General features: G+C 47.8%; 1 protein-coding gene across 2 annotated transcripts in view; it reads left to right on the top strand.

Moving 5' to 3' along the window:
- Positions 1-7,183, top strand: part of RSPO4 (R-spondin 4) — a 35,065-nt gene extending 27,882 nt beyond the window's left edge. The window contains exons 3-6 of one of the 2 annotated variants that reach the window (XM_082226526.1): positions 957-1,145; positions 2,163-2,306; positions 4,017-4,202; positions 6,259-7,183. In XM_082226526.1, the coding sequence (XP_082082652.1) occupies positions 957-1,145; positions 2,163-2,306; positions 4,017-4,202; positions 6,259-6,341 (602 nt within the window). In that variant the 3' untranslated portion in view covers positions 6,342-7,183. The remainder of the gene's footprint in view (positions 1-956; positions 1,146-2,162; positions 2,307-4,016; positions 4,203-6,258) is intronic. The other variant, XM_082226525.1, reaches the window with a different exon arrangement.
- Positions 7,184-18,033: the final 10,850 nt, after the last annotated feature.

The following is an 18,033-nucleotide window of genomic DNA, read 5'->3' as shown; positions in this document are numbered from 1 at the left end:
GAGAGGCCACAGAGAGGCCACAGGATCCTCTCTCATGTCCACTGCAGCCACAGCTGCCACTTAGGACAAGCTCAAAAGGGACATTCTGCATCCAGGATCAAAGCAGAAGCTGGGGTGGCTTTCGTAATTCCAGGACTGTCCCTGGGAAACAGGGACACTTTGAGGGTTTGCCTCATGCTCAGGACTGGACTTAGGTTTGATGCGGCCCTAAGCTACTGAAGTTAATGGGGCCCTTTATATGGCCAGCTGTCCTTTGTCAACAACAAATTGTCGCTGTTTTTCTTGTTGAATATATGCTATATGGTAATTTATGGACCTAATAGGTATCTGAAGCCATTTGCACATGTTGCCGCGCAACCAGTCCATGCAGAATGTAGGCACCCTATATATAGAAATGAGCAAACCAGGGATATTTTAGGGAGCAGGGAAGTAGGCGGGGCCCATGACTTACATCGTGGGAGCCTACACAACAGAAAACACGGTTGCTGTATGTAGGTTTTATTTTATGTGGTTTTTTTAATCTTATACAGTGGATGCTTGGGTTGCGAATGTGATCTGTGCGGGATGCACGTTCACAACCCACAGCATTCGCAACCCGTGTCTGCGCACACGCAGGTTGCAATTCGGCGCTTCTGCACATGTGCAAAACGTGATTTAGCGCTTCTGCGCATGCGCGGCCGCCAAAACCTGGAAGTAAGCCGTTCCGGTACTTCCAGATTTCAGCCGTCCGCAACCCGAAAAGATGCAACCTTAAGCAGCTGTAACCCAGGGTATGACTTTATTTTGGAAATGTACATCCAGTTTTTTTTCCTTAAAATATTTTGGGGGGCCCCAAGAGAGTGGGGCCCTAAGCTATAGCTTGTTTGGCTTATACAGAAATCTGGCGTTGTTCATGCTGCCAATAGTCCCTGTTCACTAACTCTATCCCATCTCTGATTCCTCTCTCTCCCTACCAGTAACCACCACATTGTTTGAGAACTGCACCGGGTGCGTCATGTGTTCGGAGGACAACGGCTGCATCTCCTGCCAGCAGAGGCTCTTCCTGCTCATCTGGAGGGACGGGATCCGGCAGTATGGGGCCTGCGTCCATGCCTGTCCACCAGGATACTTTGGGGTGCGAGGCCAAGAGGTCAACCGTTGCATTAGTAGGTGGCTGATTGCGCAAGCGGGTCTCTCCTATCCCAGTGGGGCTCCTTATCGCTGGCCCTTGGTTCGTTCAGAGGTCTGGCCTCTCTGTTCTCTGGAGGTTGCAGCTGGGGAGGGGAATTGCAAAGCCAAACTACCTCATTTTCATTTCCCAAAATGAAACCTTCGGAACCTGCACTCCTCTGAATTTTGCTCTGCAGTTCCCCGGACAAATAGTGTTGCAAAAACGTGTTTAATAGGGGAAAGTATACAGCAGGTGGCACTGTGGGTTAAACCACAGAGCCTAGAGCTTGCCGATCAGAAGGTTGGTGGTTCGAATCCCCATGACGGGGTGAGCTCCCGTTGTTCAGTCCCAGCTCCTGCCAACCTAGCAGTTTGAAAGCACACTAGTGCAAGTAGATAAATCGGTACCCCTCCGGCGGGAAGGTAAACGGTGTTTCTGTGCGCTGCTCTGGTTCGCCAGAAGCGGCTTAGTCATGCTGGCCACATGACCCAGAAGCTGTACGCCGGGTCCCTCGGCCAATAAAGCAAGATGAGTGCCGCAACCCCAGAATCATCCGCGACTGGACCTAATTGTCAGGGGTCCCGTTACCTTTACCTTATATAGAAAAATGCACATGTTGTTTAAACAACATACAAGCATGCATTATAATGGGCAGGATTGTTTGCAAAACTGTGTATAATTCATGAAAAATGCATGGGAAAGCATATGAATTTTTATAGAGAAATAATAATAATAATAATAATAATAATAATAATAATAATAATAATAATAATAATAATAGCAAATTGATAAATAAGCTGAACTGAACTCACAGGCTGAAAATGCAAACCTGGAAGAAAATGAAATTGGCAGATTCCTCCATCAGAATTATAGAATCATAGAACTGTAGAGTTGTGAGAGTCCTGTTGCTGTGGGAAGTGGGTTGGAGATATTCAGGAAGAAATAAATATATGGCAAGATTTTGCTGACCTCTCTCCCTCCCTCCCACTTTATTCTCTGTTGCCCCGTGCAGAGTGCAGGTCCCCCAGCTGCGACAGCTGCTTCAGCAAAGACTTTTGCATGAAATGCAAAGAGCAATTCTACCTGCACAAAGGCAAATGCTTCAGCTCGTGTCCCCAGGACACTGTGGCCCAACACAGCACCCGGGAATGCCAAGGTAAGCCAGGCAAGGAGTCACAAAGAACCCACCCTCTGTTAGGGATGCTTATCAGTGACTTGTCACTCAAAGGTCTTCAAGTGACTTACATTAAATAAAAATGTTTACACATACATTAGGGTTGCCGTATTTCAGAAAGCGAAAATCCGGACACAAAGTTGGAGGAAAGTTGTTGAGCCTTTTTGGCAAAATCTCCAAAAATGAAATTCAGTTTCCGAGGTATTTTAAAGGCGCCTAAAGGTGTATAATGAAGGCACCAGGCAAACTTCCCTGGGGAGAGCATTCCACAGAAGGGGAGCCACTGCAGAGAAGGCCCCGTTCTCGTGTTGCCACCGTCCGCACCTCTCAAGGAGGAGGCACACGAAGGAGAGCCTCGGAAGATGATCTCAGGGTCCGGGTAGGTTTACCGTATTTTTTGCTCTATAGGACGCACTTTTCCCCCTTCAAAAATTAAGGGGAAATGTGTGTGTGTGTTATGGGGCAAATGCAGGCTCCTTGGCTTCAGCGATAGCAACGCGAAGCCTGTGAAGCGCAGAGGGAGAGCTCCCCCCGCGGCTCCAGAGGCTTCACATTGCTTTCACTGAAGCCATCTGAAGCCTCTGGAGTGCAGCGGGAGTTCCCGCTGCGCTCCGGGGGCTTCAGGCAGCTATCCGCAAGCCTTCGGAGCACAGCAGGAGTTCCCACTGTGCTCCGAAAGCTTGCGGATAGCCGCCTGAAGCCTGGAGAGTGAGAGGGGTCGGTGCACACCGATCCCTCTAGCTCACCAGGCTTCGCTTTGCTGGAGAGGCGCTGCACAGTTTTCCCTCTCTGCGCAGCGCCCCTTCAGTGAAGCGGGAGGAGAAATGGAAGGGGCTCCGTTTCTCCTGCCGCTTCGCTGAAGGGGCGCTGAGCAGAGAGGTGGAGAATTCCCCCCCCCCTGGCTCTCCCACTCCTATGGTCTGGAGCGTCCTATAGAGCGAAAAATACGGTATGTGGAAAGAGGCAGTCCTTGAGGTATTGTGGTCCTGATTCACTTTAGGGTTTTATAGGTCAAAACCAGCACTTTGAATTGGGCCCGGAAACTCATAGAATCATAGAATCATAGAGTTGGAAGAGACCACAAGGGCCATCGAGTCCAACCCCCTGGCAAGCAGGAAACACCATCAGAGCACTCCTGACATATGGTTGTCAAGCCTCTGCTTAAAGACCTCCAAAGAAGGAGACTCCACCACACTCATTGCTAGCCAGTGCAGTGGGACCAGGATCAGTGTAATATGCTCAAAGCGTCTTGCTCCGGTGAGCAACCTGGCCCACCACCAATCCCCAGACTCTAAGCCTTCGTCCCATGGGGGTTCCCCAGCTGGTTCCTCCATGTCCAACCAGTCCCTGACAGGTGGTGAACTTCAGGTCCACATGCAACCCCAAGGATCTTCTTATCTGGCCTGTGGAGTGTCTCCAGACCATGGAAGAAAATCTGGCCCCTGGGTTCCCTGCCCCTGAAACAATCTTGGACTTAGACCGGCCTTTCTCAACCTGTGGGTCCCCGGATGTTGTTGAACTACAACTCCCATCACCCCTAGCTAGCAAGGCCAGAGCTCAGGGATGATGGGAGTTGTAGTCCAACAACATCTGAGAACCACTGGCTTAGATGGACAAAGCTCAAATCGAGCCGGCTTCCTGTTTTCTGACATGGTGGTTGTGGGTTTTTCTTCCTTATCTCACCCCCGCCAGAAAAATGTGAGGTGGGTCCCTGGGGCAGCTGGAGCCCCTGCAACAACCAAGGACGGACGTGCGGCTCCAAGTGGGGCTCGACAACCCGGGTCCGCGAGGTCCTCAGGCCCAGCAAAGATGAGGTGGCCGCGTGCCAAACGCTCTCCGAGTCCAGGAAGTGCCGATTGAAGAAGATTTGTCCAGGAGGTGAGGTGCAGAGGGATGGAGGGAGGGGTAGCCCTGCTGTGGGGAGGGGGCAAAGAGATGGGAACTTGCCAGCATGTCTGAATCCCAGATAGGGCTGGGAAACATCTGGTCCACAGGGAAAGTTTAGCTTGCCAAGAGATCCAGTTCAGCACATGAGGCAATTCCCCCCCAAACTACACCCACCTGCAGTGCCAGATGGGTGGTACCTCGGGTTACATACGCTTCAGGTTACAGACTCTGTTAACCCAGAAATATTAAGAACTTTGCTTCATAATGAGAACAGAAATTGTGCGGCGGTGGCGCAGCAGCAGCTGGTGGCCCCATTAGCTAAAGTGGTGCTTCAGGTTAAGAACAGTTTCAGGTTAAGAACAAACCTCTGGAACGAATTAAGTACTTAACCTGAGGTACCACTGTATAAATTATACAAGCTATAGCTTAGGGCCCCGCTCTCTTGGGGGCCCCCCAAAAAAATTAAAGGAAAAAAATGGATTTCCAAAATATAGGATAAAGAAACCACATAAAATAAAGCCTACCTACAGCAACAGTGTTTTGTGTTGTGTAGGCTCCTGTGATGTAAGTCATGGGCCCTGCCTGCTAGCCTGCTCCCTAAACTATTGCTGGTTTGCTCATTTCTATGTATAGGGTGCCTACATTCTGCATGGACTGGTTGCACAGCAACATGTGCAAATGGCTTTAGATACCTATCAGGTCCATAAATTACCATCTAGCATATTTCCAACACAAAGAACAGTGACAGTTTGTTGTTGACAAAGGGCAACTGGACATATAAAGGGCCCCATGACCTTGAGGAGCTTAGGGCCTCATCAAACTTAAATCTGGCCCTGCCCACCTGCCAATCAACTGGTGATGTCACTGGATCAGCAGGTGCATGGACTGCAGTTCTGCATTGGCTGCGCAGGGCAGTTCCCCGCAAGGTGCTGTGAAATTTGTCTCCGTTTGCACTGGAAGGTGAACCTCCCCACTACCCACTTTATTGAATGCTCTGGGGACCGAAAGTTCACACTGCTCCGAATTTTGCCAACATATTTTTCCAGTCGGGACACTTGTGTGAAAGGTAGAGTGTTTTAGAAGCTGAGTGGCATTGAGATTCCTACAATTCATTAAATAAATAGAGAATACACTACAAAGCAAGGCAAGGATGTTTTAAATAACACCAGCATCCCCCAAGACTCACCAAATGGCAATTGCGAAACAATAAAGGATGGCAGCAGACCATCACTAACAGGAAACAGAACAAGATGAGGGTTGGTGGCCGGGGGGTGAGCAAGGAGGCTAAGCAACCTATTTCCCATCCCATAATACTTCCACTCCTGCAAGCAGGATGCTGCTAAGGCTGGCATACTCGAGATCTCTGGATGGAATAACGTTGTTAACTGAAACTGCTTTTAGATGGCTTAAATGGTGTCTTCAGAATGCTGTAAGTGTTTTATTGTTTTAAGACCAGCACTCTCAGAGTGCTTCTAGGTTCCCGCTCTTTTCTGGTGAGATACAGTTACGTACTGGCATGTTCAGGTTGCAGAATCGCAGTTGATTGGGACTTCTTGCAATAAATAAAGTCCTTTGACGCAACTGTCGTCTAACATCCCTGCTAACCAACTGGAGCAAATACTTGCTAAATTGCCAGCATCACCTAATTTTGTTGCAAACACATCAGGGCAAATGCTCAGCAAATAGGGTGTCTGGAAGCACCCTAAGGACTTGTAGGGCTGTTCATGACCTGATCTCCTGTAAAATGCTAATTTAGATAGTATTGTGGGATACTAGAGTCATCAAACCATCTCATTCTCATGGGAAATTCACTACTTTCCACCCTGCCCCCCAGCAGTTATTTCCTACACACATTTTTGCAGCAGTGAGGAGGTTTGCTACTACCTCTAAATCATCATCTGAAACTAAATTATTTCTACGGAGCCTAGAAATGATATTTTCAGTGCTAAAAGTAATGCATATCCCAAAGGCTTCTGTTGCTGTTGTTTTTTGCATGTGGCATGAAACAGCCCCCTGAACTAAACGTGGTTCTGGTTTTGCCTTTCAGAGAACAAGGAAAAGAAAAAGAACGCAAAAAGGGAGAGGAAACAGAGGAGGAAGAAAAAGCTGGAATCTCTCATGGTTATTTAATCGCCGTCAGAGCAAGTGGAAATGTCCGGGAGGGGAGCAGTACATGAAGCAGTCCAGCAGGGGGCATCCTAGTGGACGAAAAAAAGACCTTCTTTCTCTGCCTCTGCGAGGTTCCTTCCTCAGCTATTTTTGCATTGTTGTTGTTTTTCCATCTTTTCCATCCAGATCACGTTGCACAATCCTTCTTTCCAGAAAGAGAGAAAAGGAAGCCTTTGCGGCCTGTCAGATGTTTCCCCTTTAGAGGTCCTAATTTGTTGCCACACACACATCTCCCTCCTCACCCCCAGATTGCCGGCACAGACAGAACAGTATGGAAAAGGACGCCGGGGGCTGTACGACGTTGTGTTGCTGACGCTCCCTGCACAGCCTTCGTTGGAAAGGCACCCCAGATGGACTCAGAGAAGAGCGAAGAAGGAGGACGTTTCCCAAAGGATGGAAAGAGGCTGTAATTCAAAGGTGGAGCACCTGTTTGGGGCTGGAAAAGGCCTCTCTGAACCCCTGGAGAGCTGTTGCCGGCCAGTGTAGGCAAGCTGAGCTAGATGGACCAATGACCTGACTTGGTACGAGGCAGATTCTTTTATGTTCCAGAGGCGGCAAGTCACCCTGACTTGGTGGCTTGTAGGCTTGTGTTTGTTGTTGTTGTCGTTTACTCGTGTCCAACTCTTCGTGACCCCATGGACCAGAGCATGCCAGGCACTTCTGTCTTCCACTGCCTCCCGCAGTTTGGTCAAACTCATGCTGGTAGCTTCGAGAACACTGTCCCACCATCTCATCCTCTGTCATCCCCTTCTCCTTGTGCCCTCCATCTTTCCCAACATCAGAGTCTTTTCCAGGGAGTCTTCTCATCTCATGAGGTGGCCAAAATATTGAAGCCTCAGCTTCAGGATTTGTCTTTCCAGTGAGCACTCAGGGCTGATTTCCTTCAGAATGGATCGGTTGATCTTCTTGCAGTCCATGGGACTCTCAAAAATCTCCTCCAGCATCAGAATTCAAAAGCATCAATTTTTTGGCGATCAGCCTTCTTTATGGTCCAGCTCTCACTTCCATACATCACTACCGGGAAAACCATAGCTTTAACTATACGGACCTTTGTTGGCAAGGGGATGTCTCTGCTTTTTAAGATGCTGTCTAGGTTTGCCATCACCTTTCTCCCAAGGTGTTTATCTCCTTCCAAAGCAATGCAAATATACCGCAGGTGTTCACAGGTGGGTGAATAACCAGCTCTCCTGGCTTTCCCAAATGGGCTGACCCAAACTGCCTTGCACCCTTTGCCTGTGAGCAGGCGAGCTCACCTAGCAGAACTGATGAACAGAAGAAGCTGGCTAGGATCTAGCAGCCCCCCAGCGTATCTTTCCTCCTAAGAGGAGGCTGGGAAGTCTTTCAATGCGTTTGCTAGGCCACCACGCAATGCTTGCCTACTCTCTCTCTCCTGCCTCCCTTCCCCACTTGGAACCCATAAAGGCAGAATCCTCTCTGCACAGATGCCAAAGTGGTTTGCCCGGAGTGTCTCTTGATCTCCGTCTTCTTCACGCAGGAGGAGTTGTCATGGCTGGGCAGTTGACAGGGGCTCACTGATGCATGTGGAGAGTCCAGCAAGCCAACCCCTAGACCTGTTGAGACCTCCAGGCCACCTTCTGCTCTGCTTCTCCAGCGCACTTTCGTTGGAGAGGCTCTTGCTGCAGCCCGGACACAAGATGGCTCCGTGTCAAAGAAGTCTTTGAAAGGCCTCCAGTGGTTTCTCTCCATTCGGGCGACCATGAGGGGTGCATGAATATCTCCTCCCCGCCCGTGTTGTTCTTCCATTTGTTTTTGGCATGAATAACGCCACTCCTTTCGTTTATTGCAATGGCAATTGTTTCATTATTCACATTACAGATAGGTAGCCGTGTTGGTCTGCCATAGTCAAAATAAAAAAATTCCTTCCAGTAGCACCTTAAAGACCAACTAAGTTAGTTCTTGGTATGAGCTTTCGTGTGCATGCACACTTCTTCAGATACACTGTGTGTAACTTAGTTGGTCTTTAAGGTGCTACTGGAAGGAATTTTTTTATTTTCATTATTCACTTGCAGAAAGCTCCTTTCTTCTGCAGGCTTTCCTTCCTTTCCTCGTTTATCTTGGCTCGGCCCCCAAATTTGGAGCATCGGCAGCAGCAGACCTTGATTTCGTTGGCTGCATCTTCCCAGCAACCCTTGCTTTATTTTCCCAGAATGCCCCTGGTTGTTGTGTCATTCTGGAGGTGAAGTTAGTTGCCCTTAGTTCCCACTGAAATTGATGAGATGTAAGTCATTCAGCGGCGGAGCAAGCCGATTGGGCGCCTGAGGCAGTGTGCGTGCCCTGTGCCCAGGGGTGGGGCCAGCTACCTGTGGGGGCGGGGCTAGTTGCCCGCAGGGCCTCCGAGTCGTCTGCCTGCCTCCTTTTGAGTCCCACAGAACTCTTCATCAGCCTAGAGGTTTGTGCAGAAAGTGAGGAGGAGGGGAAACGGGAAAGGGGGAGAAGTACAAAACAGCACCACATTCAGCCCCCGATCTGAATCTTGGAACTGAGTCTACATAGTGACCTCGTGGCTAAATATCAGCTTAATTTTTATATTTAATAAAAAAAATCTTCTCCCCTTCCCACTTTATGTTGTACAACTGAGGGTTTGTGGAGGGTGCAAAACCCCAACAATTTACTCCCTTTACTTTATTTTAGTTACTTGCCTTTGAGAAAACTTGCACTGTAAGCCTGCATAGGTACATTTCTTCAGCAAGATGCAGATTTTTGGATAGGTTCCTGTGATTCTGGATGAAAGCAAATTACATTTTATTGTTTCTATGAATAATAAATAAATATATATATATATATAATATAGAGAATTTATTTCTAGAATGTCAATGTATTTAAAATGCTCTTCCTCATATAGGTTTATTTCTTCAATTTTGTTTTAAATGTCTTTTTGGTTTTTTTTTAAAATGCGTTGTAAATAGCAACCTCTGTTTGAAACCTTGTCGAGACTTAGGCTGAAAAAAACAAATGAGATTGCATGGAAGATGGACACAACCACATCTTAAAAGAAAAGTTTTCCAAGGAAAGGGATCTTTTGTTTTTGTTTTTTTTACATACACGTTTTTTACAGCTACCACCTGGGGGCGCTACAGAGTAGAGGATGGCTGGTACTCCGTTCTTGCATTTAATACAATTTCGGCTGTTGCCTTCTAGTGAATGCAAGTGAAACGCAAAATCTGCAACTGCTACGGTTTTGTATATTGTCTGTATCACCTTCAAAAGCAGGGCAGCTGTCTGATTTGTTTGCTTTCCAATAAAAATGTTCTTTTTTTAAAAAAACCAAAACTTCTGAATGTGTGCATTATATGTTGTTGTTGTTGTTTAGTCATTTAGTCATGTCTGACTCTTCATGACCCCATGAACCAGAGCACGCCAGGCACTCCTGTCTTCCACTGCCTCCCGCAGTTTGGTCAGACTCATGTTTATGGCTTCGAGAACACTGTCACACCATCTCGTCCTCTGTCGTCCCCTTCTCCTTGTGCCATCCATCTTTCCCAACATCAGGGTCTTTTCCAGGGAGTCTTTGCTTCTCATGAGGTGGCCAAAGTATTGGAGCCTCAGCTTCAGGATCTGTCCTTCCAGTGAGCACTCAGGGCTGATTTCCCTAAGAATGGAGAGGTTTGATCTTCTTGCAGTCCATGATACTCTCAAGAGTCTCCTCCAGCACCATAACTCAAAAGCATCAATTCTTCGGCGATCAGCCTTCTTGATGGTCCAGCTCTCACTTCCATACATCACTACTGGGAAAACCATAGCTTTAACTATACGGACCTTTGTTGGCAAGGTGATGTCTCTGCTTTTTAGGATGCTGTCTAGGTTTGTCATTGCTTTTCTCCCAAGAAGCAGACATCTTAATTTAGTGACTGCTGTCACCATCTGCAGTGATCATGGAGCCCAAGAAATTAATATCACTCACTGCCTCCATTTCTTCCCCTTCTACTTGCCAGGAGGTGATGGGACCAGTGGCCATGATCTTTGTTTTTTTGATGCTGAGCTTCAGACCACATTTTGCGCTCTCCTCTTTCACCCTCGTTAAAAGGTTCTTTAATTCCACCTCACTTTCTGCCATCAAGGTTATGCCTTGCTTATTTAGAGGAGTATTAAGCCAGTGATAGGGAACATGTGGCCCTCTTCATGCAGTTGGACTACAACTCCCATCATCCCTGTCTATTGACCACATTTTGATGGAGGCTGGTTGGAGCTGTAGCCCGAAACATCTGACAAAGGAACCAACAGGAATGCAAAAGCCTTCTCCCATCCATAACCCCCAACACCGACATTCGTAGAATCATGGAATCGTAGAATTGTAGAGTTCGAAGGGACCCCAAGTCACATCTGGTTCAACCCCCTGCAAGGCAGGAATCTCAGCTAAGGCATCCACAAGAGATGGCCATTCAACCTCTGCTTAAAAACCTCCAAGGAAGGAGAGTTCACAACCTCCCGAAGGAGACCGCTCCGCTGCCAAACATCTCTTACTGTCTTAAGTTCATCCTAATATTTAGTTGGAATCTCCTTGAATCCATTGATTTGGGTCCTACCCTCCAGAGCAGGAGAAAACAAGTTTGCTCCACCTTCCATGTGACAGCCCTTTAAATATGGCTCTCAATAATAATAATAATAATAATAATAATAATAATAATAATAATAATAACAATAATAATAATTTATTTATACCTCACCCATCTGGCTGGGTTTCCCCAGCCACTCTGGGCAGCTTCCAACACAATATTAAAATACAGTAGTCCGTCAAACATTAAAAGCTTCCCTAAACAGGGCTGCTTTCAGATGTCTTCTAAAAGTCAGCGCTGGGCCTTGGCGCTGGACCTCAGTGTCCGGGCAGAATGATGGAGGTGGAGATGCTCCTTCAGGTATACTGGGCTGAAGCCGTTTAGGGCTTTAAAGGTCAGCACCAACACTTTGAATTGTACTTGGAAACGTACTGGGAGCCAATGCAGGTCTTTCAGGACCAGTGTTATATGGTCTCGGTGGCCTCTCCCAGTCACCAGTCTAGCTGCCGCATTTTGGATTAGTGTAGTTTCTGGGTCACCTTCAAAGGCAGCCCCACGTAGAGCGCATTGCAGTAGTCCAAGCGAGAGATAACCAGAGCATGCGCCAACTCATATCACCTCTTGGACTCCTCTTTTCCAGACTAAACATACCCAGCTCCCTCAACCATTTACTCATAAGGCTTGGTTTCAGCCCCCTTCATCATCTTGGTTGCCCTCCTCTGCACACATTCCAGCTTGTCAATATCCTTCTTAAATTGTGGTGCCGAGAACTGGACAGAGGAAACAAAATGATCGTGGCTTTAGCCTTTGGCAGGATTCTCCTCCTTTATAGCACTGCAGTACTCAGAACCAGATGTGATTCTCCAGGTGTGGCTCGATTAGGACAGAATACAAACTCTCAGAACCATCCTTTTCAATTGGTGGGCAAGTCAGTGGAGGGAAGGCAAAAAGATGCGCTGGTGTGTTGGGTTGCCAGACCTCCAGATTCACCTGGCTCTCTCCAGGTGGCAGGTTGGAAGGTATGGATCTCCAGGTGAACAATATGGCCTTTAGTAGTAATAATAGCAATAACAACAATAACAGCAATAACTATGATGATAATCAGGCCGTGCCTGCTCCTTGCAAGCTTCAGCTCAGCAGGAGATGCCTGCAAAGTATAGCATATAGACCAGCCTTTCTCAACCTGTGGGTCCCCAGATGTTGTTGAACTATAACTCCCATCATCCCTAGCTAGCAAGGCCAGAGCTCAGGGATGATGGGAGTTGTAGTCCAACAACATCTGGGGGTGCACAGGTTGAGAACCACTGATATAGACCATGGGTAGGCAAACTAAGGCCCAGGGGCTGGATCCGGCCCAATCACCTTCTAAATCCGGCCCGTGGACGGTCTGGAAATCAGCGTGTTTTTACATGAGTAGAAAGTGTCCTTTTATTTAAAATGCATCTCTGGGTTATTTGTGGGGCATAGGAATTCATTCATATATTTTTTCTTTTCAAAATATAGTCCGCCCCCACCCCACAAGGTCTGGAAAAGTTTGCTGACCCCTGGCATAGACACTCTGTCCTCTCCCCTCTCCCAATTAACCTCCGTCTCCAGGGCCCAGCCAATGACATCATCAGGGGATCGTCACAACAACATCACCAATGGCCTCCACTAGTGACGTTGCCATCCCCCCCCCCCCGGTCTCAGCTTTGTGTCCTGAAATTTCAGCATCTGGGGTGCTCCTGAACTGGCATCCCTACCTATGTGGTGGAAATGCCTCATTTTCTACGTCCTGGGTGTTTCCAGGGTTCCACCCCCTTGTTTTGCACCTGGTTCTGGTTATTTGACCTGCAGGTTCCAGTAGAAAACCAAGTAGTTCTTGCAGGCTTGAAGAAGAACAGCCAGATTATTTAGCTGTGTTTCCAGCATTGCAGGAGGTTAGACTGGATAACTCATTGGGACCCATTCCAACTCTACGATTCTGTGGGGCTGCACCAGTGGCCTCCCAGAAGTGGCAGCAGCATCACAGTTGCTTCCCAGGAGGGGCAAAGTGGGGCTTCACATGCCTGCCCCGTCGGCCTAACGTGGGCTGGGTTTGCATCAAGCTTTCCCGTTTCCATTAGGACGCAGGAAAAGCTGGGCTAGTTCCCATCCCAACTGCAGGCCAAAGGGCAGCATCTCAAAGGAGCGATCCCGCTCAACATGTAAACAGAGCCGGCTGGGATGTTTATTTGCCCAGCTGGCACGGGCCCAGGGTGCCTGGCAGGGCGGAAAGGGAGAATTCCTCCAAGTTTCTCTTGCAACATTTCTGACAAAGACTAGAAATGCGAAGAGTCTCTCTTGCGTTGTTTGGACCTAAGCAATGCATCACCTTGGGTTTGAATAATGAGAAGAAGGCAATAAACCATGTTGTAGAACCTTAGCTGTACTGCAAGACATTGCAGAATATTCTCTATCCATAAGAAGGTTTGGCCCAGGCTATCTGAAGGACCGAATTCTCCCCTATGAACCTGCCTGGGCTCTGCGATTTTCACCAACATTCCTGCAATGAAAATGGGGACATTTCATTCCTTCAGCAATATATTACTGAAATACTTTATTGTCACTTGTACAACTTGTATACAGTGAGATTACACAAGCACCCCCCACTCAGATAATAATAATAATAATAATAATAATAATAATAATAATAATAATAAATATTAGAAGAAGAAGAAGAAGAAGAAGAAGAAGAATTTATTATTTATACCCCGCCCATTTATACCCCACGCTCTGGGCGGCTTCCAACAGAATATTAAAATACAATAACCTATTAAACATTAAAAGTTTCCCTAAACAGGGCTGCCTTCAGATGTCTTCTAAAAGTCTGGTAGTCGTTGTTTTCTTTGACATCTGGTGGGAGGGCGTTCCACAGGGTGGGTGCCACTACCGAGAAGGCCCTCAGCCTGGTTTCCTGTAACTTGGCTTCTCGCAGTGAGGGAACCACCAGAAGGCCCTCGGAGCTGGACCTCAGTGTCCGGGCAGAACGTTGGGGGTGGAGAATCTCCTTCAGGCATACTGGGCCGAGGCCGTTTAGGGCTTTAAAGGTCAGCACCAACACTTTGAATTGTGCTCGGAAACGTACTGGGAGCCAGTGTAGGTCTTTCAAGACCAGTGTTATACGGTCTCAGCGGCCGCTTCCAGTCACCAGTCTAGCTGACGCATTCTGGATTAGTTGTAGTTTCCGGGTCACCTTCAAAGGTAGCCCCACACAGAGTGCATTGCAGTAGTCCAAGCGAGAGATAACCAGAGCATGCGCCAACTCATATCACCTCTTGGACTCCTCCTTTCCAGGCTAAACATACCCAGCTCCCTCAACCATTACTCATAAGGCTTGGTTTCAGCACCCTTGATTATCTTGGCCGCCCTCCTCTGCACATGTTCCAGCTTGTCAATATCCTTCTTAAATTGTGGCGCCCAGAACTGGACACAGGAATCAGAGTGACAGTGGCTGTAGCTTTTGCACTAGCAAGTGATGATGAATGCTCAATAAATAGGTAGTCTTGAAACAATGCAGAGGAAGACTTTGGGGTGCCCAGAACTGGGAGGCCACTGGTTCATATTCTCTCTCTCTCTCTCTCTCTCTCTCTCTCTCTCTCTCTCGTCATGGTTGGCAACACACTGTTGTGCAAAGAGGGCCTCTTCAACTTCCCTGGGGATGCGCTCGAAAACAAGCTTGCACTGGCACCGAGAACTGCGACTGCAGTTAATCATATCCCGGGCTTGGTGTCCAGGCCTGAAGTCTGTAGAAGAGGGATGGATGGAAAACGGGATACCAGTTCCTTCGAGAGTAATCAACTAAGTTTGAAAGCCAGCTATAGTAGAACCATTTTTCATTTGTTGACTGACAACAGAGCAAAATCTCTCCAAACGAAAGCCTTTCCATCTTTGGGATTACGGAATTATTTTAACTGGAAGGAGTGTGCATCACAAGATCACTTGCCCCAAAGATGGTCCAGAAAAAATGACCCTAATAAGAACTGTGGAGAGATTTCGGGGGGAGGGGGGCAGTAATCTGTTTTTAGTCTACAGTTATTTTAACAGAAGTCTTAAATTATTGCTGCTAATTCTTACTGATGATTTTATTGATTTATCTTTCTCGTAAACTACTTTGGGTCTTTTTTAAAATCAAGTAGGATCCACCCATTATCACCAAGATTCCACCCTTGAGATTCAGGATATAAGGCTCAGGAGGAAGGTTGTAATTCCTGAGATCATCTCGCTTCGTTCTTTGTTGTGTGTGAATTATTGAGCCCATGCTGCCTCACAGCTCTTTCTCGTCCTTAATTTTATTGATTCATACTGCCCCAGTCTCCAAGTGGTGAAAGACCCCAGGGGTTTGAGGTGTTTACCCAGGTTCTGTTTCCTTGGAATGAAAGTATGTGGAGACTGTGGTGTCTTTCAGACATATGGTTTTATTTACACACATATACAACCTGAGCGTAGGATGAAGGGGCTCGCAGCATTAACACCCCCAACAGATCTGTCTTCTCCATTAGGTTTGCAGAGATGCCCCTTAGTCATGGGTTTGCATCCAACAAAACGTGTCTCTTTTTCTCCCGCTTTGGGTGGAAGGACAGGATATAATTTGAAATGACAGATAAATTCATATAATAACAGGCTGGTGTTCAACGCACAAGAATAATCCACACCCAAAATGAAAATGGCACCAAAGCGAATGTTTCCCACCGGTACGTTCCTTAGTGCTGACAAACTTGGTTATGGGCAATTTGTCTTATACACAAATGTTTGCAAAGCAATTTGGCCCAATGCAATGCATTTTTCTGTGTTGTTTTCACTAATACATGCATATATATGCACACTTATCCTAGCATCTGTGGTTATGTTATGTACTGAGTTGAATAGGATTCAAAAGGCAGCGGTCTGATTGGTCCTAGAACAATAGGATTCAGAATGCAGCAGTCTGATTGGTCCTAGAACACTAGGATTCAGAATGCAGCAGTCTGATTGGTCCACAGGAGCCACCCAATCCAACTCCAGGTGGAAGTGAATCCGCAACCTGATTGGCCTACTGGTGAATCCCAGAATTAGCCAATCACGTGGGGCCCATTGTGTAAATAATGTATATAAAGCAGACATTCTGGGGGAATTTCCTTTCCTCCTCATCACTGTGAGCTGAATAAAGAGCATGAAATCCACTCTCAACTCCGAGCATATTTCAATGACCCGGAGAACTGCATTGCAAAATTCGGGAGGGTGCAAATTTCAACAGACAGCTGTGTTTTGGTCTGCGTCTCTTTTCAGATAGTGGGACTCAGGCAGGTTTGCCTTTAAATGCAAATCAAACGGACTCCCCCATCCTATTCAAGAAGTCTCAGAAGTAATCTCAAGGACTCCAAATCCTTTGTGGCTTGAGAGAGAATATCCCTTGATGTGAGAAAGGTTTGCAGGAGAGTCCTGACTCATTTCCCTGGGACGTTATAAATAGACCACAGAGAAGGAGGAAGCCCTGAATCTAATCTGAATGTGGCTCAGCTGAACCCAGCAAGGTCACAGCTGGTACTGATCAGAGAAGGATTTGCTGAGTTATGGCATGGAGAGCGGAGGGGTGCTAAGAAAGAAATGCTCTTCACTTCAGAGGCTCGCTGTCTGCTTTGCCTCCTAGGATGGGGCCAGGGTGCCACACTCTTGCAACCAAGCAGCCTCTGACTAGAGAACTGGTGCAAGGCTAAGAGGCAGAAAGAACGAGCAGGGTGTTCATCTGAAGCAGAATCTGGGGTGAAAAAACAGCGAAAGGGGGAGATGGGAGAGGTTCAAGGCAGTTTGCATTCAGAGATGATCCTATCTGATCTGAACTTTCCGGAACAACCAAACCAGGGCCATCTTTTGGAGTTAGCATGCTTCTGATGGAGCAAGGCATTTGTACAAGGCACCTGGGACAATTTGGGCCCCATATCAGCTGTCTAGAGAGAGGCTGTGGTCCGGGCATTCCTGCGGTGCCTTCACCCCATTCGCTCTGCCTCCTATCTCTTTCAAATGACAAAATGCTGTTTCTTCAAGCCAGCTGTGATGGCCTGGGTCTCGGGCTTGGGCTCGGAACCAGAGGAGTCTCAGTCATGCACCAGATCCTTTGCCTCAGGCATTATCTGAACCAGGTCTGGGGCCTGATTCTCAAGAGCCCCAGTCTGCACAGGTTCCCCTGCAACAAACCCCAGCTGGGCCGAGTCCGGGGCCTGAGCCTGCCCTGGCTCCAGATGCGGGGATTCCCTCGTTGCCTTCAGCTGGGCCATCACTTACAGCTGCTCCACTAACGGTTGGGTCAGGAGAGGCTGAGGCAGCTTCTGGGTCTAGTAACCCACCGACGTCTCCCGAGCTGCAGAGACTGAGGTCTGAGAGAAGGCGAGACCTGAGTACTCGCAGGAGGAGTGCTCGCCTTTGGGTGAGACAGGGAGGTGAGTTGCCGGGGGATCAGGACCGGCCGCTACCCCAACAAAGATAAAAGGCAGTCGTACCCTGGCCCAGGTTGCGGGAGCAACGTTGCTTCATGCTAGATCCTGCCTGAGACCCTGTCCCTGACCTAGCCTGGTTTCCTGCCTTTGTGTCCTGCCTTGGCCCTGTCGGACTGATTCCTCGCATAATCCTTGGATTCGGGATTGGACCTGGACCGCGTTGCTCGGGTTAACCCCCGGGCCCAGCACACCAACCCACAGCAACAGGAGTCTGGGTGTGCCTTGCCTTCTCCAATGCCCCTCTCTTTCCAAACACTTGGATTGGCAGGTATCAGGATCAGACAAAGAGCTCCCACCAAGAGTCAGGAAGCAAATATTTAAAAAACCTTTGCGGCAGGGCACCCTGACCGATCTCAAAGAAGTAGCTTACTCCTTTGGCTGGAACATAAGAAATGACTGCTGGATCAGGCCAATGGCCAATCTAGCATCCTGTTCTAACCTGGCCAACAAGATGCCTGTGGGGAACCTGCAAGCAGGATAATAATAATAATAAATTATTATTTATACCCTGCCCATCTGGCTGGGCTTCCCCAGCCATTCTGGGCGGTTTCCAACAGAATATTAAAATACAATAACCTATTAAACATTAAAAGCTTCCATAAACAGAGCTGCCTTCAGATGTCTTCTAAAAGTCTGGTAGTTGTTTTT

This window comes from Podarcis vaucheri (genome assembly GCF_965113315.1).
Source record: "Podarcis vaucheri genome assembly, chromosome: 6".
NCBI lineage: Eukaryota > Metazoa > Chordata > Lepidosauria > Squamata > Lacertidae > Podarcis > Podarcis vaucheri.
Note: the sequence above shows the minus strand (reverse complement) of the source record. Positions and strands in the feature narration are given on the sequence as shown.